General features: G+C 42.4%; 1 protein-coding gene across 1 annotated transcript; it reads right to left on the bottom strand.

Annotated features, from left to right (window-relative positions):
• Nucleotides 1-16,104: 16,104 nt before the first annotated feature.
• LOC144752087 (nicotinamide N-methyltransferase-like) lies at nt 16,105-22,650 on the bottom strand. The gene is made up of 3 exons (XM_078640037.1): nt 22,459-22,650; nt 20,498-20,705; nt 16,105-16,563 (listed from the first exon to the last, which is right to left on the bottom strand). The coding sequence occupies exons 1-3, from the start codon at nt 22,604-22,606 to the stop codon at nt 16,137-16,139; spliced, it is 783 nt and encodes a 260-aa protein (XP_078496163.1). The 5' UTR covers nt 22,607-22,650; the 3' UTR covers nt 16,105-16,136.
• Between the last annotated feature and the right edge of the window lie 527 nt (nt 22,651-23,177).

The following is a 23,177-nucleotide window of genomic DNA, read 5'->3' as shown; positions in this document are numbered from 1 at the left end:
ACATGTTACATTTCTCATGCCATGTTCTGTGAATTCATATATTACATCACTGGTGACATGTCAAATGACATCATTGCTATTGTAAGTAATGTTAGTTACTAGGATAACCTGATTTCAAGTGTGTTACTATTCCCCTAGTTTTAAATTGTGGTAATTTTTTTAAATGGAATTTTATATAGCACAAACTTGACCCGAATCGGGTATCAGTGCGTTCTACATAGCACCAGTTGTGTTATATGAGGACACATTAAAAACACATGTTATGGCACAGGGAGATTAAGGGATTTGCCCAGAATCACAGGATGTCCAGCGTCGTTGCTGAGATTTGAATCCAGTTCCCCAGATGTGAGGTCGACCGCCCTAGCCGTTAGGCCAAATGCTCTCCCATTTTCCTTTTCTTCAGTTCATGGGTGTCGAGACTCAGGCCCTAAATATCAACAGTTTATCTATTTTTCGTGAAGTCTTCAGATTAACATAGTGAGCTCATGGGGGATGGATATAAGTTCCGGCTTGGCACTGCGCTACAGAATGTGTTTTGAATTAATGATCTGTCATGTGATGATTTCTAGACGAAAGCCCATCTCATGACACTCAGTGCAGAGCATACAAAACAAAATCTGAATGTGCAAACAGGTGTTCCAAGGTATTGAAAAAAAGATTTTGGTTCAGGATTGACTTTTCTTTAGAATGGATTCTTTTTAGGGGGCTAGCCATTATTTCAAATAATTCTCCCCAATACCATTCTTGTCTCCATTTTCCTCTCGCTGCCTTTTCTTTGTTTTCTCTCTTACCAGTTTTCCATTCTCCGTTCTCCCTCCCAGTTCTCCAAAGCCTCTGGCTGCCTTTCTCTTTCTGTCCCTCTCTTACCAATTTCTCCATTACCCCTTCCCCATTTCTCGTCTTTGCGCCCTGTCTTTTTTCCTACTTTGTTCCTCTCTCCCCCTTTCTCTGCTACTAAATCCTATTTCTTGTTAGTCTCCTCTCCTTTTCCTTCAGGCAGCTATGTTACAATTTTGAAAACACATACCACTATCCCTGAATAGTACACGGAAGCACACTTAGAATTTGGACCAGTGTGCCTCTGCTTTGTCGGGTATCTGGCCAAAAACGACATGAAAAGCTTAAATTGGATTATAAATCCAAAGCTGTTCTGATCAGGGGCCCCAGAAATAATTTTAGCCCTGTGCCATCAAAATCCTTAAGATGTCCCTGTGCATTTGTTGAGGTTTTCATGTTAAACACAGCACCCACCATGAGCTGCAATTAACTCAAAAACCTTAACAAATGCGCACAATCACCCTGCGTCCCAGACTTATTAAGAAAAGAAATGCAGCAATACAGATACAAAGGTTTCAAATTACTCCTAAATTGCAGATCTCTTCCCCAACACACTACTGATATCTCTCTCTTGCTGGAAGAACTTAATCCGGATGCCCTGTTCCTCACGGAAACCTGGCTACACGCGGACTCAGACCCAGATATAGTCCAAGCACTACCGATAGGGTACCAAATCGTGCGAGCAGACCGCACAACGGGAAAAGGGGGCGGGCTGGCAATCATCTACAAAGACTGCTACAGCTGCCGCTCTGTTCCCCACCCCATCCCAAACTGCGAGAGTCTCTCATTCTCGGTAGAATTCTCACCTACAAACACTTTGAACAGAACACTTATCTACCGACCCCCAGGCTCTATGGGGCAGTTCATTAACTCCCTATCTCCATCTATTGCTAGCCTAGTATGTAATTCTGCAAACTATACACTGCTGGGTGACCTAAACATCCACCTAGATAAAGCCTCTAACCCCGACACAGTAGAAATAACTGGTAACCTGGCCGCACTGCAGCTCAGCAATTAGTACTAAAGTCCACCCACTTAAGGGGCCATCTCCTCGACCCCATCTTCACCAACTGCTCCGGCCTGTCAGCTGGAAAACCCCTGCCTTTGCCCTGGACAGATCACTTCCTAATCCCGGTTATCTGGAACTGTCCTACACCTCCTCGAACGACAATTCCTACCACCAGGAGGGAACGCAACTGTTCTAAGCTCTCCCAAGCAGACTGGTCATCCTCTTTAGAGGCCCTAAAACCTCTGCACAACACAGACCCTTGTTCCGCTAATGGCAACTTCAATAAATGGATAGCTAGCTCCTTAGACCACGTTCTCCCCATCACCTCCACTAAACCCAAACGCGCCTCTAAGACCGCCCCCTGGTACACCCAAGACCTCCGAGACAAGAAACGACATTGCAAGAAATTGGAGAGACAGTGGCACCTTGACTATTCCCTCCCCAGGAAAGCAGCACACAGGGACGCGATAAGAACTTATAAGCACGAAAATAAGATAATGGCTGCCGCATCCAAACCTAGAGAAATCTACAGAATTGCTAAATCCCTCCTTAAACCACCAGAAAAAAAAACAAATTTACCCCAATCCACAGTTGAGATGCGACGACCTGGCAGAATTTTTTTACAACAAAATTCATAATATATACTACACTTTTCCACAAACTCCATCCCCACTCCCTAACACCCCTCCCATTCCCAACCCCGAACCTCAGGCACCCCTTTCAAAGCCGGGGACTTTCGCCTTCATACCCCCACTGGACCTATCCTCTCTGGAATCAATAATGTACCTTGTAAAATCCGGCTCCCCAAATGATCCAGCTCCTCCACGATCCTTGTAGACAGTTGCAAAATATATGCTCCCCACGATACTAGAGATATTGAATGCCTCGCTTGCCACAGGAACCATCCCTCTTCCTTGGAAGCTGGCCATGGTTAAGGCCCTCCTCAAAAAACCAAACCTTGACCCCAACATCCCAGGGAATTATCGACCTATATCCCTGTTGCCCTGGCTCAGCAAGATATTAGAAAAACACGTTAACAAAACCCTTACAGAATTTCTAGAAATGCAACAGCTGCTAGACTCCACCCAGACAGGATTCCGACCCATGCACGGAACGGAAACTGCTCTTGTTAATGTGTTAGAAGAGGCCCGGAAGATCACCGACCAAGGAGGCACTGCAGCCATCATCCTACTTGACTTAAGTGCCGCCTTCGACACGGTCAACCACAGCATACTGCTACAACGACTCAACAACATAGGTGTTTCATCTACGTCACTCTCTTGGTTTACTTCCTTTTTAAAGGAAAGATATTTCCAAGTCTTCGAAGGTGAAGCCTCATCCATCAGGAAACCTCTAAACTGTGGGGTGCCACAGGGCTCCTCCCTGAGCCCCACGCTTTTTAACGTGTACATGAGCCTCCTAGCTGAAGTGGTCTGACCCTTTGGGCCATAAATAATCACCTACGCCGATGACACTTAGCTAGTGGTGGCTCTAAGCCAGGCCAATTCCCCTTCTTCCAACCTTAGGGATGGCCTGGATGCAGTTGCCTCCTGGATGACCGCGTCCTGTCTCAAATTAAATGGAGACAAAACTGAGCTAATGTTGGTGGGCCACAGCCCCCACACCAACATCGAACATCTTTGGCCCTCGTGTCTTGGTCCACCTATGACCCCCAAAGACTCCATCAAAAGCCTGGGCGTCTGGCTAGACGGTTCCCTTAACTTTAAGCAACAAGCAGCAAAACTCTCCGCCACCTGCTTCGGTTTACTTAGACTGATACGAAAATCACCCCTCTACTTCCACTCAACGCTAGGAAAATTATTATCCAGGGCTTGATTCTATCTCGTCTGGATTTTGGCAACGCCCTTTATCTGGGAGCCCCACAATCCACCCTAAACAAACTACAGGTGGTCCAAAACTGCGCTGCTCGCACCCTTCTTTTAATACCCCGTCACACTTCAGTTCAGGAAGAACTCAGGAACCTACACTGGCTCCCTGTCGGTGACCGAGTTGCATTTAAGGCGCTGCTTTTTAAAAGATAGGATGAAGCGGCTTCTGTAGAAGATTTATTAAAAGACACTTTTGCCTCAATAAGAGCCTTTAAAGAAGAATCAGAAGAAGAGCTATCATAATCATATTCAAGCTTTTTGATGGTTGCTAATAATTGAACATGTTTGGTCTCAAAAAACTTCTTCTTTCATGAGACAAAATTGATGATAAAACCCCTAGCTGCTGCTTAAAAAGAATCCCATATCATTACTGGGGAGGAGTCTGGAGTGGAGTTAATAGAGAAAAATTCAGAAGCAAAGGAGGTGAATTGGCCTGTGAAAATGGGATCCGACAGAAGAGCATTATTAAAACGCCATCTACCACTGTTGGGGGAAAAGGACGTAAGTCAAAATCAACAAAGACTAGTGCATGATCTGATATGAGGATAGAGCCTATCTCAGCATGTGTAACTAATTGAGAGAGAGGCTTACTAAGAAAAAGATAATCTATTCTGGATTGGGAATTATGGGGTGGGGAGTAAAAGGTATATTCTTTCACATCTGGGTTACAGAGTCTCCATATGTCAATTAGAGCTTTACGCCGAATTGCAGAAGTAAATTGGGAATGCATTTTCGTATTGGCAAATTTCACAGAGGAATGTCTATCTAGAAAAGGATCTAAAATTTGATTGCAGTCACCTCCAAAAATAACATGATCATTGTTAAAAAGGAGAAGCTTATCAGAAATAAAAGACCAGAACTTATTATCAACATTGACTGGCGCATACACATTAAATAAAACTAAGGGAATGCGGTCAATAAGTAGTGTAGTAATTACCCAACGTCCATTGGGATCACAATCTTTATATATGACTGAGGGTTGATGTTCCTTATGACATAAAATAGAGGAGCCATTTTTCTTTCCTAAAGCAGGGGAAGAAAAAACATGACCAACCCAATTTCTTTTCAACTTGGCTGCTTCAGCGTCTGATAAATGAGTTTCTTGAAGAAAGGCAATGTCAATGTTTAATCTAGCTAAGTGAGTCAACACACGTTGTCTTTTTATGGGGTGGTTAACTCCTTTAACATTCCCCACGTTACAACTCTAAATGTAAACTATCAAAAGAAAACTTAAATCATTAGTTAGGAAAGCAATAAATCAAATAACTGGTGAACAAAGCATGAAATACGATTGTACAAACATTATAAAAATTCAAGAACTTGTTATGCAATAAGAAGAGAATAAAGAAGAAGTGGTTATCTGAAAAAATCAGGAGGAAGAGGAGGATAAAGAGGAAGTGGAAAAAAGTACTGCAGAATGTATATAAATGGGAAAAGCGAAGATAGAAGGAAAAGAGAAGAAATAAAAAGAGGGAAATAGAAAGATAAAGGGTGGAGAAAGAGATTAGAAAAAGATAAGAAAGAAAGAGTAATAAACTGTCCTCCAGAGTAATGATATGAAAAGGAATAATAGTAGGGAAGAAAGGAGGAGAGGAACATCTGAAAAATAAGAAAGAAGAGAACATAGATCCAATACATAAAACATAAAGCACAATATATGAAGGAAAAGAAAAATACCACAACGACGTACCACAGAAAAACAATATGGTTTCCATTCTAAAGTAAAATTATAGACACCGATTTTGGGGATAACAATTCAGTAAACTTGAGCTGAACGATATCACTGATGCCTGAGGCTTGAGCCGGGCAGTTACGCTTTTATTTCTTTGCTGATTTTACTAGCTTCTGTATTACTCCTTTGTGTCCTACCCCCCCCCCCCGCTCACTCGCGCGGAATTATCGTGCTGTCTGTCTCCACCGATTGAGGGTGGAGGCATCTCTGTATTTTCCCTTTTAAAAAACTTTTAATTAGTCACTATATTGACCCCTGCATTTCTGCTCCTCTGCCTCCTCCCCTGAGTGATTGGCCGATTCAGGGCTGACTCACCGGGGGCACGGTCGGAGTGACGGCGGCGGCCATCTTTGATAGGGTTAGCCTCCCTGGTGGCCAGAGGCTAAGAACCTCAGGGTCTGGTTCGATTCCAACCTGACTTTTATCCCCCATACAAAGAGAGTTGCTGGGACCTGTTTTGGGATTCTGCGGAGCCTCAGACTCATTCTTACATTTTTCGATGCTCCTACAAGACAACTCATTGTCCAAGCTACAGTACTCTCTAGGCTGGATTACGCCAGCTCGCTACTTCTGGACGCTAACCAAGCTGAACTAACACGCCTCCAGCATGTGCAAAATGCGGCCGCCAGAATGCTGGTAGGCCTTCCCAAATTTTGCTCTGTCAGACGTACCATATATGATCTTCACTGGCTGCCCGTCAGACAAAGAATTAAGTTCAAAGCTTTGTGCCTGGCTTTTAAGATTCTAAAGGCCTTTTCACCTCCCATTCTTGCTCAGGCAATTACCTACTACACCCCTGCTAGAGTACTACGTTCGACGGGTAAATTCTTGGCCAATGTTCCTCGCTTCAGGATGGCCAGAGTGGGCGGTCGCTCCTTTGGCGTTCTGGCAGCGAGTCTTTGGAACACATTACCCGCTGACATCCGTGCCATACCGGACCTACTGGCTTTCCGAAGAGCTATCAAAACTTTTCTGTTCCCATTACTCTAATCTTGCTGCCTGACTCTTTTCTCTGGTTGTGTTGTTTTTTTTTCAAGATAGCGCCGGGACGCCACTTTGCTGTGGCAGCTGAGCGCTCTATAAATTTTATAACATAACATAACATAAACTTGAGCTTTGGTCAAAGATTTATCTATGGCAGACATCACCATCATTTTGAGAAAAATAATCAAGGAGGAGACAGATTTATTGTTTAAATGCCTGTCTGAGGAGGCCAATAATGGGCAGGTGGTTAATTCGTTTAAGGCCCTACATAACATCATAAGAACTTTTCTATCTAAGCCAATTTGTCCGCTGTGCCAGACCCCTTGATGTTTCAATAACGAATGTTCCAGGACACATTGCAAGCTGTGCAGAGCCTTAGTAACCTAGATATTAGACTTTATTACTTCAGGGAAATGATTTAAACTGGTAATACGAAATATACGTAATGTCATTTTAAAGCAGCGATTGGAAACACTGAGGCAAGCAGCCTGCGCTAGAAATAGCAACATGTTCTGCGGATAAGTAACAAATATGGGCTTGATAGACCAGAGATTGCCCATATTAATTGTCATATGAACAGTGAGGCCTGGATAACACATCTCCCACGAATGTATTCTGCTCCTGAGGAAAACATTATTAGAAATACAGAGAGTCATGAGGTTCATTCTGAGTTGGTTCAATTTTCTATACAGGGCAAGAGCACTGGGGGTAAAGCCTTAGAACCCGATGGGTACCAATTGATTTAATTAAAAACAACATTAATCTCTATTAGCCAATGTAATAACCTTATGGAGTCTACTGTTACTAGCTCTTGGAGCAGTACCAGTTTTCAAGAAATGTTAGAATTGGCACAGAAAGAACAGTGCCTGTATCTAAACTTAATTATCGTGAAAGTTTCTGCGGTAAGGCGGGTACCTCTTCATGTAGCTTTTATGGACCTGACCATGGCATTTGGTTGTTTTAATAGATCTAAGTTATTAAAAATCCTATTAGAACTGAGCTTAGATAGCGATATGGTCAACATGCCAGTAGTACTGCATACTAGCACCAACGCAAGGGTAAGGTTTGGTCAGCTAATTCAACTTTGAGGGAGGTGTAAGGCAAGGTTGCATGCTCATCCCACTGCTCTTTCTCTAGAACATGAATATTCTCAATTCTCATCTGACTTGAAGTATGCAAGTTGTTCCTAAATTCAAGGGCACCCTCCTCCACGCATTACTTTAGGCAGGGGATGCCATTTTAATGGCCTGCACCCCGAAGGCCTTACGGCAATTGGTCCACTCTATTGTGGCCTTTATTGCTGGCCTTGATTTGATGACCAACTTTGCAAAATTGTCTATTATGACCTGTGGCTCACAGTGCTAACATTTTACTAGCCTAACTGTTGGCTCCATATTAAAACTTTGTTAGTACCTCTAGACATTTTAGACATTGTAGTAGTAACTATCTAAAACAACTAGAGGATGCAGCCAAGCCCCACTGCAGCAAAAAACATGAAAGGTCGAGTCCGTGTAGTAGTCATGTTTTTTGCTGCAGTGGGGCTTGGCTGCAGTATATTGGAACACACTTCCAGGTTTGTGATGTCCAACCACCACTGTTATTGGAAAACCTCTGCTTATTGAGAAACAACCAGGAGACCTATTAGTCTGCCCTTGTATACATGTATGTTAGGAACGTGCTAGATTTGACCCTCTTGCTTCATTTGTACTTTGCCAATCATTGATTGTCATTGCATCTCTCTTGGTAGTGGGGGATAGCGGTCTGTGCAGCACTCCGTCTTCGCAACTGAAGATTTGTTACTTTTCCAGTACTTATTATACATTTAATTGTCATTAGTGAATGTGCGGTCCTTTCCTTTTGGATACACCACTACCGTCTTTCCCTCTCTAGGATGAAGAGACATATCTGTGTGTGGGGCTTTGTCTTCATGCAGCTCTCTCAATGCCTAGTCAAGAACCGAGCTTCAGAATTCAGGTTCATATAAGTTGAAAATTTTGGCTTCCTCCCTAAAAATGTTTTGTTCTTTGTTCGCAGCAGAATAAAGATGACATGAAATTAAAATACCTTTATTGTATCTGTGATAATAGGACACGTTGTTACGTTTTTTTCTCAAAACATGTTTATAATTATCAGATTTCACATGATTAAAGGTTTTCAAACTTTGGTTTATTTTTTTTTCATTATCTCTTGAATGCATGGAACATCTTCAGAAACCATTTGGTCACAGTTTTGTAATTTCCCCTTATGGCTCCACTATTAATTATGATATTTCACTTAATGCTCCGGCATTCTTCATCCAACTACGATCTCAGATCAGACCTTAATTTTAGCATATTACTAAGCTGAGGGAAATAAACTAACCAGGATTCCCCCAGTAACTGCGAGTGAAGAGGAAAGTGCCCAGCGTCGAATCCCTGCCCGGCAGCAGGCGCAGGAAATGTGGAGAACAGATGACCGACTCCCCCAGCGTCACTCAGGGGGCCCAAGTCCTTCTGATCGATGCCCACATTATTTTCTGGTGAAGAGTATCAAGCAACCCCATTCCCTGTGCTGATTTGGGCCCAGGGACCCAATCTGAACTCAAGAACGCATCTGGAGATCAGTTCCATCTACTAATCACCTCAAGTTACTAGGGAAAAAGAGAAATGCTTATTACAGAAAGATCAAGCGCACTAACGCTGACTTTTTCGGCCACCAACTAGACCAAGCAGGAAATCATCCCCAAAAACTTCTTGAGCTAATCAAAACCCAATCTAAGGATGCTACTCAACGGCTACACGATATAGCCCGCCCGCAAACCAACTGCAAAGAATGATCTGTCTTCTTTAATCGGAAGACTGACAACATCAAGAAGGATCTCCTAAATGACCTTTTACTACTCTCCGGTCCTCTTACGAACACCTCCCCTCCATTCCAACCGTGCCACACTTAATCCCATCAAAGTTTGACTTAAAAACTGATGCAGCCTGGTCATCCTTTGCTACCTACACTGAAGAAGCATTAGGCAAGATTCTTAATGCCCTGAAGCCTGCCAATCACCTCACCGATTCTGTCCCGGCAAACGCTGTTAAAGACTTAACCCCCTGGCTTCTGCCTCTCTGGACCAAAATCATTACCAGTTCACTCCAACAAGGCTGCATCCCGGACACCCTCAAAGTCGAACAGGCTGACCCTATGGACCTAAACAACTATCGTCCTATCTTCAATATTCCTACCTTGGCCAAATTACTGGAAAAATGTGTACACCACCAATTGACTAAACATATTGATCACTTTGACCTTCTTAACAAATACCAATCAGGCTTCAGAGCAGGTCACAGCACTGAATCAGCCATGAAACACATTATTGACGATGCACTATAAATCCTTGATCAGAACGGATCATGCCTTCTCATCCTGCTTGACCTATCCTCAGCCTTTGATATGGTCAAACACGAGAATCTGATAGATCTTCTGAAACATAGAATGGGACTACCTGGATCAGTGCTAAACTGGTTTACCTCTTTTCTCCATAACCAAACACAAAAATTCAAGGTCAACAAAACTCTTTCCAAACCCGTATTGTTTAACTTGCTCCTGGAACCTCTCACCGAAATGCTACGTGTGTCTAACATGCAATATCATATGTACGCCAACGACACACAACGTTATCTTAAGATTCACACCCTAGAAGACATTAAATTGCTTTACTCAACACTCAGGAAGATCCAGACTTGGCTGGCAGAAAACCATCTCAAATTGAATGCTCTAAAAACCAAATTCCTCCTTATAGCTCCACCCGCCATAGTCCCCATTATGCAAGACTTGATTAAACATCTTACTGCACTCAACGTTCTACCAAAACATTGTGGACTCAGCGAAATCCTTGGGAATAACTCTTGACAGCACCCTCACTATGCCAAAACACTTTAGCAATGCAAAAAAGGGAGCAAACTTACAGATAAACACACTGGGGTAGCAGAAACCCTTCCTACCAGTCAATGACTTCAAGCTGGCAGTACAAGCTTTAGTTATCCCTCGTATGGAGTACTTAAGTGCCTCTCTGTGTGGCCTTCCAAAAACTACAACAGCACCCCTATGAGCCTTAATAAATGCTGCAGCGAGACTCGTCACTGGTTCTAAAAAAAGTTCCCATGTTTCCCCAGACTTCGGCATGCATCAGTTGCTGCAGTGCAAAGTGCAGTGGTGCGGCGTGCTGTGCCCTCAAGTCGCGGTACAGGCAGCAGCTTGGTGACAGTCATCCAGCTTCACCGGTGAGATGGCAGTCATCTTGGTCCAAAAGAGTTCTAAAGTTCAGGGGTTAGGGCCCCACTTTTTAGAGTCCAAAATCATTTTTCCTCTCAGGCAGCAGAGAGTGACTGTGCCGAGCCAGAACCATTTCTATCCTCTCTTTTGCAGCTTCCTGGCACAAGATGGAGACAACATTGTCAGAGGCAAACCAGGATGCAAGGAAATCTCTTCCCCTACTCTAAATGCAGCCCAGGTCTAGTCAGCCCTAGTCATCGTTTGAGTAGAAAAATCTGTTGCATTTGATGCCCTTTCCTCTCACTGGCACTTGGCCTATTCACACAAGGGAGGCAGCATTATTTTTAGGAGACATGGGGAAATGCTGGGTGGTAGAACATTTATTTTTCCATCCAAATTGCAGGAGTTTTCTCCACAGAGATGAAAGGAACATGTGTTTTTTAGGCAAGGTTTGAGCAACCATGGGATTCTGGGAAGAAACAAAATGGTGAGAGCCGCACAGGTGTATAGGTTTTTCGTGGGAAATGTGAGGTCTATGTTGTTTTTTGCACCCTTTCCAATCATGGGGATTTAGCTCACCTATACAAGTGAGGCACCGTTTTTGTCAGTAGACTTGGGGGAACGCTGGGTAGTAAGAACTGTGTGGGTCCATGCAAATTCCAAGAGTTTTCCTCACGTAAATGGCAGGAAAATGTGCCTTGCTGGCAAAGTTTGAGATGTGCAAGGGATTCTGTGTAAAACAAACCTTAAGAGAGCCACAAAATTCACCCCATCATGGACTTCCACTGGTGTCTAGTTTTCAAAGATATGATCGGGGCATATTACCAAGCAATAGCGATAATTATCGCTATTGCTTGGTTAGAGACAAAAATTTACCGCTGAGCTGCGGCGATTTTTATCGCAGATAAACCTTGGTATTACCAAGGTTTATCGCAAATGCGATAAAAAACGGCCGCAATGCATGAATATCGCTGAAAAGTCAGCGATATTCATGCATTACCGAGCTAATGCTCCTAGCCATGTTATCCACCTCCCATTGGATAACATGGCTAAGAACTGCTCAGGGTAGGGGTTAGCTTTTGGAGATATTCGCGCTTGGCGCGAATATCTCCAAAAGTTGGTAATAGGAGATAGCGATGTTAGCGACTGTTTCCAGTCGCTAACATCTTGGCACGCCCACTTTGCATGTCATTAGTGATAAATATCACTGACATGCAAAGTGGGGCCCAAGATGGTCGCTATCTCCTACTAGCTGTCGCTAGTTAGCGACAGCTAGGTAATAGGGAGATAATTTTATCTCCGCTTTCTTGGCTTTTAAAGCCAAAAAAGCGGAGATAAACCCCCTTGATAATATGTCCCATGATGTTTTCATAGGCTTCCTGTTGGTAAATGAAGAATTTGTTGTGTGGTTTGGGTCTACATATGTTTTTCACTGGGAACCAAACACACAAATAACCCACTTGAGTCTCATAGGGTAACGTTGCAGAGCAGTCCAAGGTCTTCTGTAAGGAGCTGGTGTGGGCTAGTAATACTATCAGCTTGTGTATCATTGTAAATCAGTGTGTGGTATTGAATAGTCTGTGCGTAATAAATGTACGTTTATAAAGACAAATCACAAACTAGGCAATTCTTTATTGAGTGATCTTAGTGAGTATCTGTGAATAGTGATTACTAGCCCACACCACCTCCTTACAGTAGTCCTTGGACTGCTCTGCAACGTGTGGGGAGTCCTAGCGGATCGGGTCACCACCAAATTGACGCAGCTGTGCGGGTGTCTACAGGAGCAGCACAGAGTCTCCCTTAAAGATTTGGAAAGTCACAGCCTAAAGCAGTTTTATTTACAAACAATGGGTCAGGCGCTGAAAGGCATTAAGGGGGGCTCCTCCGGGAACCTTCATATCTGAGCTGCGGCTCCCCCACTGCTCCAGGGAGCGCTGCGCTGGATTGTCTGGCAAGTAAGGGGTTTCTCTGAAGCATGTTCCAGGTCATCACCGAACTCTGCATAGTCTCTTCTGTGACAGGCTATCTGTGCCCAAAACACGCAGTCCATTTTAACATTAGTTTACCGTGGGTGTGTACCAGGTTATGAGGTTCTCCCACAGTAAATGGTCAAAGATCAGGTGAACAATAAAGGAAACATCTGAGTGGTCAGATGGGCAGAACCATCTTCTCACATTTCCCTATGTCCTCCCTGAGCTGCAGCCCAAAATCCATAACTAGTCATCATGAAAAAAAAAAAAAAAAGAGGATTGATTTTGCAGTGTGAAACATGTTGTCTTCTACGTAACTTTTTGTGGTGTTTTTTGTTGCATGCACAAGACCGAGCCCTTGTGAATGTGTCAGTAGAGTCCTTATTACAAAAGGGGCCATTTCTGTAATAACATAGTAGACAAAGGCCACAAAAGTGGGAGCACTTGTGTAAAACAGCCACTGTGTTTTAATAATTTCTCACACACAGAACCTGTTGCCTGTATTCTTTACTGGTTGCAAAAGTTTGAGAATTAAAACAGATATCATGTGGCCCATAGACAGGATCTCATTCTGGCAAATCAAAACATTGTTAGGTCTTGGTCACAGACAAATGTAGCTGTCGCTAGGCAAAACTATTGCTTTGAATAAAGATAAAGATGACTTGCTTCTCATTTCACATCCTCAATTTGGTCTCTTTCCTCCCTATCAATTTGTTTGTCCAATCTAGAGGTGCTTTGTGGGTTCACCAGCTGTAGATTGGCCTTTTTATCTTTAAATAGCAGTATGTGTATTGGGATCCATTGGCTTGCTTGCCTATTTTAACTCTTTGCTACTTATTTAACAGCTTTTATCCCATTTCTTTCAATGTCCAGCTCAAAAGATCACCTTAGATTCACCTCAGCCTGTGGAATACATTGAAGAACCAAAGCCTCCCCTCAGCATTGGAAACAGTTCTTTATGTTTGCAATTAATAGGGAAATGCTTTTTCCTCTTTTATTCACTTTCACATTTAGTTTTTGTTTTATGCCTCATTTGTGCTTGTCTGCTGTTATGTTGTGTCATAATGTGGTTACCCTGACCCCAATATAGCTAGATAGTAAATCTTGGGAGAATAATAAAAAAGCCACAATTTTACAGACTTAGGGAAGCGGAGATCTTGGGGTTACTTCTGTTCCATCACATCATCCCTCGGCCATCTTGACCAGACCAGAAATGTATACTGTTTGGGGGGGCTCTCTCATGATGACATAAATACTTCTCCTAACGTTTTCATGGGTTTCCCCTATTATTCACTAAGAGCCACTCCCACCCTTCATTCTGACACTTTTTGAAATAAATCCACAGAACATGTTTTACTCCTTATATCTTTTATTTAAGATATTGGCAGTAAACATGTCATATTGTTGTGGGTGCCCTGGTTGGCTCCAGATGTGCATATGGCCCTTCAAAAGCATGGATGCAGGGGTTCAGGATCCCAGCTCGTGAGGCTTTTGGGGTGTCTGCTCTTCAGCAGGTCTGGCTGCTCCTCCATGGTGACTCCCTCTTCCATGGTACTGCCCCTGAAGAGGCTGAAGATTGAGCATCTTCAGGCTGACACAAGCTCTTTCAAGGCTGACTGTAAAAACAGAGTTTACTCATGAATGGGACCTAAGAATAGGGTCTGCCAAAGAGTGAGATTCTTCTGAACGCAGCAGGGGTCCAGGAAGCTTGTTACATGGTAGGTTTGTGTGAGTACATATGTGCATGCAATTACATTTGCACCAGGGTCAATATTGTGTCTGTAAGTAAGCACATGCAAGATTATGACTGGTGGTGTGCACCGCAATTCTGCAAAAACATACATGAGTAAGGAATGAACAGGCATTTGTACAGGTGTTTAACATGCATGCAGCATCTACATCTTTAAATCAAGGGGCATATGTATTGTTATGTCATGCAGCAGAGCAAGTCACCTTGCAGAGGTGCACTGCATGATAGGGAAAGGGCAGGAATGCATTGCCTTTTTCCAGAGATGGCACCCAATGTGCTGCCTAGTGCCAATGTAGGCACTCTTACAACCTGCGTTTTTATCCGGATTGTGTTTGTTCAGGAAGGGGCATCTTTTTACACAAAAACAGTCCCCTGAGGCATTTCCTCATCTTATATGTGCTGCAGAATGCAGGACTCATAGAAAGAGGAACATACAAGGCAACATGAACATATGTTTCCTTGTTATGCTTCGCCTCGGGAGGCGTAGCAGGTTTGGCTCATTCCCTGCTCTACCACTGATGGTAAATCTGGGACTGGATCAAAATGCATGGATTTGAATGGGAATATCCATAAACCACACACAAATGCCTCCAGAAGAAGCGCAAACGAATGCAGCGATCTCTGCTGCGGTGCGTGACTCTGAATTTATCAGGACCAGGTAAGGTCGCCTTGTGTAACTGGATAAATCGCATCTTCGTGGTTGCTTCACATTTGCCCCCTGTTACATGGTACAGAAGTGATGCAACCCTGTGATAAATATGGCCCTGAGTGTAGCACTCTGAAATGTGTTAGCAACATTCAACGGGCAAAGGTCTGATGACAATATAGTATATTTGCGGATATATAGGGAATGATATGGCAGACAAATGTTTTGATTAGATTCAGAGGGGCATATTCATCATTAAACCACACAGCTCATGGATCCACCTAGCTGCGGTGTTCTGCATGACAAGGAAACGGCAGAAATGCACCATATTTAACATAACACAGTGAATTCCTCTTTTTTCCCAGCTGCCTGGTGCCAAAGCAGGAACTCTTGCACTACAGTGGAAGGCTGCCTGTGTTGATAGAAGGTTTGTTTTTATGTAGAAATGGTAGCCTTCCTCCGCAAAACAATCCCCTGAGGCATTGTCCTCTCTTTATATCCTCTGTAGAATATGGAATATATAGGAAAAGTAGAAAACAAGAAGAAAAATAGATAGTTCCCCTTGTCACACCTCCCTTGGAGATGCAAAGCATGTGGCGCATTCCCAGGTCTACCTCTAATGGGAAACATGGGAACGTGCCAAACCAATGGGTGTTGTGTGGGCACAACCATGAGCACCCACAGAACTCCTCACTGGGGCAGAGTATCACAATGCGGCCAGACTGACCGAGCCGCTCGGCCATGCCAGGGGGCCTTGCGTAGCTTGATAAATCACACCTAAGGTTTGCACCCCAGTGCATGGTGCAAAAGTAACACTAACCTCTGATTAATATGTCCCAGAGTCTCCATGAGGGTGACAATGAGTAAAGTAGAACCTGTTGAAGAGCAGTCAAGGTGATGCAAGATAAATAGCATGTTCCATTGATAAAAGTCAGCTGAGAGGCTGAGAGCAGAGTACTATTGGTTTAAACCAAAATAGAGTTAACAACAGCAGAAGAAGAATATATGTGGTTCAGACCAGAAGCGAATAACTTATCTCTTCTATATGATTGGCATGTATGGAAGATGGAACGATTATCTCTTTCTGGCATTAACAATTATGAAAGCAGTATAATCTGCTACATCATACAATAGATTAACTGTCCTAGGGAACACGTGCAGCTCTATAATGTCATAACCAGTGTCACAAAGCGCTTTTCTGACAAAATCTTCATCAATGCATAAATGGGGAAACTTGTAGTTCCCAACCATGTAATATGTTTCTTCAAGGCATGCTATTATTACTAAATTCCCTCCTGGTTTTAACAGGGTTGTGACATTTTTCAGGCAAGTAATGAAAGTTTCCTTGTCTGTAACATGGGCTTCCAAACAGTGAGACAAGAGTAGACAATCAGCCTGGGGGAGTAAGGTGGGAGACAACGGGTTGCTTTTGCTGACGTCATATTTAACAGGTTGTTTGATTTTCTTTTGCCACATGTTTTGCTTCTCAATCCATGATTCCCTAAAAAATAAAGAAAAAAGAATAATATGTGGCTTAGTAATTAAAATGCATTCTTTGCTTTCTTTCAGGATTTCACAAATCTGGTTTGATTATACAAATGGGCACAGGAACAAAAATGCATGGTTATGTATATGTATATAAGACATTTTCATTGGTTTATGAAGAGCATTGATAAAAAAGAAAACACGGTTCATGCCAAACATCATGATTGCAGGAGAATATGTCATAGAGTTATCTACAGGTGCACAACACATTACATCTGAGAAACACAATATTACAGAAAGAATATCTCTTCAATATGTGAGACACAAAAGTGCACAGTGAAGTTTAATGCTGCCAAGTAACCCATAACATATAGATGTAAGAGGTGTGTTTAATGAGTGCCACAGAAGGATGAGAAGCTGACTGGACCAGCTAGTACTCAAACCTGTAACCATAGTCCCGAACACAGGTCTCTTAAGGGGATGTTTTAGACCACCAAGCCACCCAAGATTAGGCAGGTTTGGTTCCTAGCCTAGGGCTCACCTGTGTCCCTTCTCCAGGGGCTTGAGGCGCCCACAATGTCCTCACCTGATGGCTCCATCTCTCTCTCATTCTGTGCCTCTTGTTCTTTGTTCTCCTATCTGATTTCTACTCTTATATTTTGCTTTGTCCTAACCTGATTTACTCTGTTTTGTGCTTTGTTGCTCTATTTTTGCTCTTCGTTTAACCTTCCTGTATCCCTTTTTCTTTGTGTTCTGGTCCTTTTCATCCTGTTTATTTTTGTTCTTTTTTGTTTTGGATCATCACACAGAAATATTGCTTTTAACCTGACCAACCTGCGGTCATATTTTTGCAATTCATTGACCGGACGTACAACTACTCCAAATTGCCCCTGCCTGCAATGTTTCTCACCATTGGCTCCCTTATTCTCAACAATGTGCCTTATCAAGGGGGTCCCAATACACCAGGACAATATAGTCCAATGTGTTGTGTGCTTCATTCAAACTTAATGCACACGCTCTGTTTTACCCCTCTTCTTACCTCCTCCGGTATCGTGCTACCACCCCACTCTTTGTTACCTCATGCTTTGTCCCAGTTGGATTTCTTTCCCAGGTCTAAACACCAATTTCTGTCCTGGATGGAAAAGCACTGCTATGCAAGTTGGTCTCTTCTAATAAACAGAGACTATTCAACTTTTCAATTGTCCTCATATGTAAACGCTGAGTCGTGATATATAGTTGCAATATTCATTTAATAATTCATTCAGTGAAAAAATATCAGCCAACGCGTTTCGTTCTGAAACCAGAACTTCTTCAGGGCGCAATAGTCATGTCGAGGCGTGACGGGTTTCCAAATTCGTTGTTTATCCCATTAGTAATAGAAGCTACGACTTATATGTCTTTTTAGCCTTTTTAGACAGTTCCAGGAAACGGAAAGACTTCGTTTTCCGACACGTTTTGTTATTTAATTGTGCCTTGATCAAAAAGAAAATGTCCTGTGTAGCGATATTCATGTGCCATTTTATCGCTGTATATTGTATTTTCAATTGTCACCTGCGGCAATCACTTTATCTTTCATGAGCACTATTGTGCACAAGTCTGTATTGGTTACATGTACATTTACTGTAACTGAGTGCCCCAATATTGTCCTTTTCTATATTTTCTATTCCTCCATAAATACAGATTGGTCCTTGAATTTAGCTGCTATAATTACAATTGTCTCCCTGTTTCCCTCCCTTTTTCCAACTGTTATTTGCATGCTTTTCTGAAAGTAAAACTGTCTTCTAGTAATACCTGTAGAGACATTGTTGCTTGCTATATATATTATGCACCCAGATCTCAACTTGGTGTATGGGTACCGTCATGTTGTTTTTTTTATACACATGAGACCAACAGCAGGATCATTAAAAAGTTGTCATTTTCTTGCCCGGCAGGTGGGCAATATGAAGGAGATCACAAGGATGAAATTTGCATACAACAACACTTTATGAAAACATGATCTGTAGTGCAGGGAGAACATCTCTGGGAAGGCAAACAACTATGTGTGGACAGGGATAAAGCTGTGGTAAAATAATCTGCCAAAATGGGATGGGAATGGAGCAGGTTTACATTGCTGGACTTAAAAGGGATATGAAGCCAGCCTGATACATGCAGGTGACAATTATCTAGTGCAGGTTATGGGTTTGGGGGTGTCAACAATGATACATAAAGATTCAAAGAGGTTAAGGGAGTAGTGGCTAGAGGCTTAGGCATGGCGGAGCCAGATGTTGATGAGAAGGGTTTGGCGAGAACAACAAATCCAGGAGCCATCAACATAGCAAGGAAAGAAGTGAACAGGATGTCTACAGGTTTAGGATTAGAAAAAGGCTTTGGTGTTAGGACACCCAGAAAACATGTATGAGAGACTGACGTTATTCAGAAAGGATGGGGTGCACTCATCACCTTTGGGTAATTTAATCTACCTGCAGTTATTAAGAAGGCTTTATGGAATAGAAAACTGCAAGACTCTGGTTGATGGGGCGAGGTGGGCAAGAGCACAACCTTTAGAGTGTTGTCCTTCTGGTCCAGGTCAGATGGTTGGTCAGGACATGATTTTGAGAATTACAGAAGAAGGCCAATAGAAGGTAATGAGAAAATGAGGGAACAAAAGGATTCAAGTTTAGTCCATGGGCTGTGAATATATTTATAATATATAATATATAATATATTTATAATAGATATTTTATGAAAGCAGAGAGCAGTAGAAAAATCTCTAGAGTCTTCTCATTGAGCCGAAAGTAATCAAATGGTGCAGAGTAGGTGGAAAAGGGGAATGCAAAGGGGGCAGGAACTGTGCAGGGAGGCAGGGTGGGTTATTTGTTAATTGTTAGTTCATTGTTTAGTCCATTTAGATTGTGCAGAAAAAAGCTGAATAAAGTGGCCTTTTTCATCAAGCATATGTTTTATCTAAGGACACATGTGTAATGTGTAATGAGCTTTCTTGAGAAATAAAATGAATGGCTAACATGCAGATGTGTCTGTTAAGTACTTTGTGTGGCGATGAAATGAAATTAATTTGTACTTGTAAAGCACACTCATACCCCAACTGGGGTGTCCTGGCGCTGTACGCATACCGCTGTGGAACCCTTCCTGATTTTTCCCTGTGAAATGTCCACTCCTGGGCACCGCCAAGGTGCAGCCAGGCATCCAGCGCTGTTGGGGCCGTTGTGGAGATTAAGCAAGCTATTGCCCAGAGCTGCAGAGTGGGACCCATGATTAGAATAGGCACCGAGGCGAGAATAATCAGGTCCGAGGAAATTGAGCCCAAGACCCGCCGAGGCAGGAATTGAACCCTCGTCCCGGGCCAAACCTCTGCATTAGGGTCTGCCGCTCTAAACATTGAGCCACACTTCTCCACTATAGATAGAATGCAGCAATCACAAATAGGTCACATGCTAGTTTTTCCTGCTCTTTTGACTGGATGAAGTGCACAGGACACGCCCTGGACTCGCACTGAAATGAGCATTTACCACTAACCTCACTGTGCTCATTAGCAGGTATATGGTGGGACCTGCAGATCCTGTGATTGCACCCATCCCCATGGGGAGAGGATACAAAGCCTTTGTACAGGGCTATCCTTTGCCATGGGGCTTTAGGTCGATGTGAAATGCCTTCACAAGTGTGGCTGCAGCTTGTAATGTCAGTAGCAAAAATATGTTGTGCAAAGAATATTATGTTAAATGTATTGAGAAGGTAAGTGCAATCTATGTACATAAAGGCACATATATGTGGAGTTACATATAGTAAACCTTTTCTTAACTATAGGAATGTACCTTCACAAAACTTTTGTTTTTGATATTTGTAACAGAATATTTTGTTGACATATCTTTTTGTCCCAATATTTTGTGTAAACTCCACCGCACTCTGGCCTAGCATCACTGAAAGAAAAACAAAGGATGTTGCAAAATACATACCCTTTGCCCTGAACTTCACAATGTGCCTTGACTGCATGACTCCAATCAATGGCCCCAGGTGCATTCGTCCTCCATTTTTCTAGCTCATTGATGCATTTATCATTCGGGCAGCAAATAATGATATCCTTGAAATGCTCGCAGGCTGGAAAGGCCCAATTGAAGAAAGGACCAAAGCAGAGGGCAATCAGCCTATCTCCCTTCACACTACCTGGTCAGAAAGACATTCATAGCAAGAGTTATGGCAGAGCATATGATCAATTAATAGATTCACCATTCAATTTGCTGTTAAAGGATGCACTGGCCCCACTTCAAACAATTTCTGCACACTTTTCAGAAACAAATCAATGCAATTAGATGAAAGGAATGAAAAAAAGAATTGAAGCTTGACTGTGAAAATCTTACAGAATGATCTAGACTGTGAGTTGAAAAGCAATATGGAGTTGTAAACAAAGTATGCCTAAGATCCTTCTATGATCAGTAATTAAATCCTGATTAACCTGTTCATCTCCAATACCCCACAGACAGGAGCACGGCACCCAAAGAAAGCTCAGACAGATGGGCTTCTGGGCAGTAGAGTTGGAAGCACATTGCATTACCCATTTTTCCCACATGGTCTTGCAAGTGTGGTAACTACAGGAGGTACGTGCAAACCATTGGCTGCTTTCATTTAAAATTCAAACATCTCAGATGGACAATTGTTGTATGTAATTTTATCGGCATGAACATCATTTAGGGTCCCAAGAGATACCAGTTCCTCTCCCTGGGATGCCCCTACTGACCGTTACCTCAGAGCTATGATTTCAAGGAAAATAGAGTCTTAATGAACCCTCTCTGCCTCTGGAACTATAAGTTCATCTACACATGCAATCTCTGCTTTCCAAAATGAAGATATTCAACATGCAAGATAATTCCTACTGCAGAAAAAAACATTGCTATTCTCTAGCTCTTAAAACAAAGAATGGTAATTACCAACTAAGGAACTGTTTAGAGTGTTGCATCTCCGTCAGGGCAATGGAGTGTTCAATTCTTCTCTACCGCCCTGATGGAGTAATTGCACTCCTAATTTGGAGATATGTGCTGCACCAGCAGGCAACTCTTACATTGGCAGGGACCTCCATCACAGTTGGAGTGTCTTATTGAAAATTAAAATATGCCCCCCCTTGCCATGGGACTTTTTCCCATAGCGTGGAGGACATTCAAATATTTACTTCCACTTATTGCTATTTTTGTGCGATAGCGGTAAGCAAGATAAATAACATCCCCTGGGTGGACACATTAAAATCCTTAGATGACACTTACTCTGTCAGAGGTGCATGTCAGCAGTGGAGGCGGAGACACCTGATTATAATTGAGGTGGGCAGACCTTCCGTACGGTAGAAAGGGTACTACATCACTCTGAGTTTTTTTTTTATTGTTCCCCACCACTCATTGTATTTCCCAAGGATGACATCCAAATGTATGCTACCTTTAAAGGTTAGAACATTTAATTATAATTGAAATCGATTTTTTACTGCTACTCCACTTGATCCACAAATTCTGGATTAATCGCGTGACACATATCTTTTAGCATATACCTCATTATCTAAGGTGAGATGTTTCTAAGAATTCTATATTGATTTGAGCACACCTTTACCACTGATGAAGGGTCCTGACATTGACTGTTTTTTGAAAAGCTACTAAATATCAGACTGATCTAAGAACCTGCAACTGTTTAGCAAATGCTATTTGTGGTTCCATTTGCATTTACAAGATGAACATAAAGAATTTAAAAAACTGAGTAGTTAATTTACATGTGTCAGAATCATTTGTGGTCCTTTACTTCATACTTACCTAGCATTTCTCTCAAGGCCTTCAAATTGGGTGAATGCATTAATCATGACTCAAGCCACTTAGCCACTGCTTGCAAGCTTTAGAGAAAACCGAACACATAAAATAGTCAAATGGAAAGAAATATCAAATACCTGAAGCGAAGGCTTTGTTTAAAAGTGGAATGACCCTCATCACCGTGTCTGTAAGAAAGGGGGCATCCTTTCCAGTGTATACGTCCATCAGCATCTTTGGGTCCAAGAGCTGGTCATGGCGCTCCTTCAGCTTGTAAACAGATTCCATTTCTGAGAAAAGTACTGAGAACTTCTGCTTCCTCAATTCATGCACAAGTGTTTTTGTAGCAAAAAAATCTAAATTGTAAATTATGAACACACAGTAGGATGGTGATTGAAGATTATAAACTGTTCCATATTTATGTAAATTATACAGTGCGGGATGAACGAAGAGAGAACAAAGTCACACAGGCTGGGTCATGCAAACTGAAAAATCAAAACTTTATGAAGGTTACTATGTCACTGGTCTGTCACTGTAGTGGTTAGGTATTTTGTTGCGATCAGTTGGAAAAAACATGCATCTTGTGCTCATTGTTTAGTATAAAATTAGCTTGTATTATGAATGCTCAGATTTCTATCATTATTTCTTTGAGCAATGCAACAGCGCAGAATGTATTTTTGTTATTTATTTATAAAGTGTTATATAGTACAATGTAGACCCTGGAAGGGTACCAGAGCGCTTAAAAAATCTGACAGCAAGTTGAAAGCAGGATAATCTAGAAAAATAAAGGCTATCAGGAGAAGGAGTGAGTTAAACAGAGAACAGCCTTTACAACGCGGGCATTACCATGTGCTGCCAT

Source organism: Lissotriton helveticus, chromosome 4_2 (assembly GCF_964261635.1).
Source record: "Lissotriton helveticus chromosome 4_2, aLisHel1.1, whole genome shotgun sequence".
In the NCBI taxonomy this organism is placed as follows: Eukaryota; Metazoa; Chordata; class Amphibia; order Caudata; family Salamandridae; genus Lissotriton; species Lissotriton helveticus.
The sequence above is the reverse complement of the archived record's forward strand: the minus strand, read 5'-3'. Positions and strand labels throughout refer to the sequence as shown.

Coding starts and splice junctions, on each gene's coding strand:
- LOC144752087 (XM_078640037.1), bottom strand. CDS start 22,606: ATGGAATCTGTTTACAAGCTGAAGGAGCGCCATGACCAGCTCTTGGAC. Junction 20,706..22,458: donor AAACAAAGCCTTCGCTTCAG/GTATTTGATATT, acceptor CTTTCTGACCAG/GTAGTGTGAAGGGAGATAGG. Junction 16,564..20,497: donor TGTGAAGTTCAGGGCAAAGG/GTATGTATTTTG, acceptor TTTATTTTTTAG/GGAATCATGGATTGAGAAGC.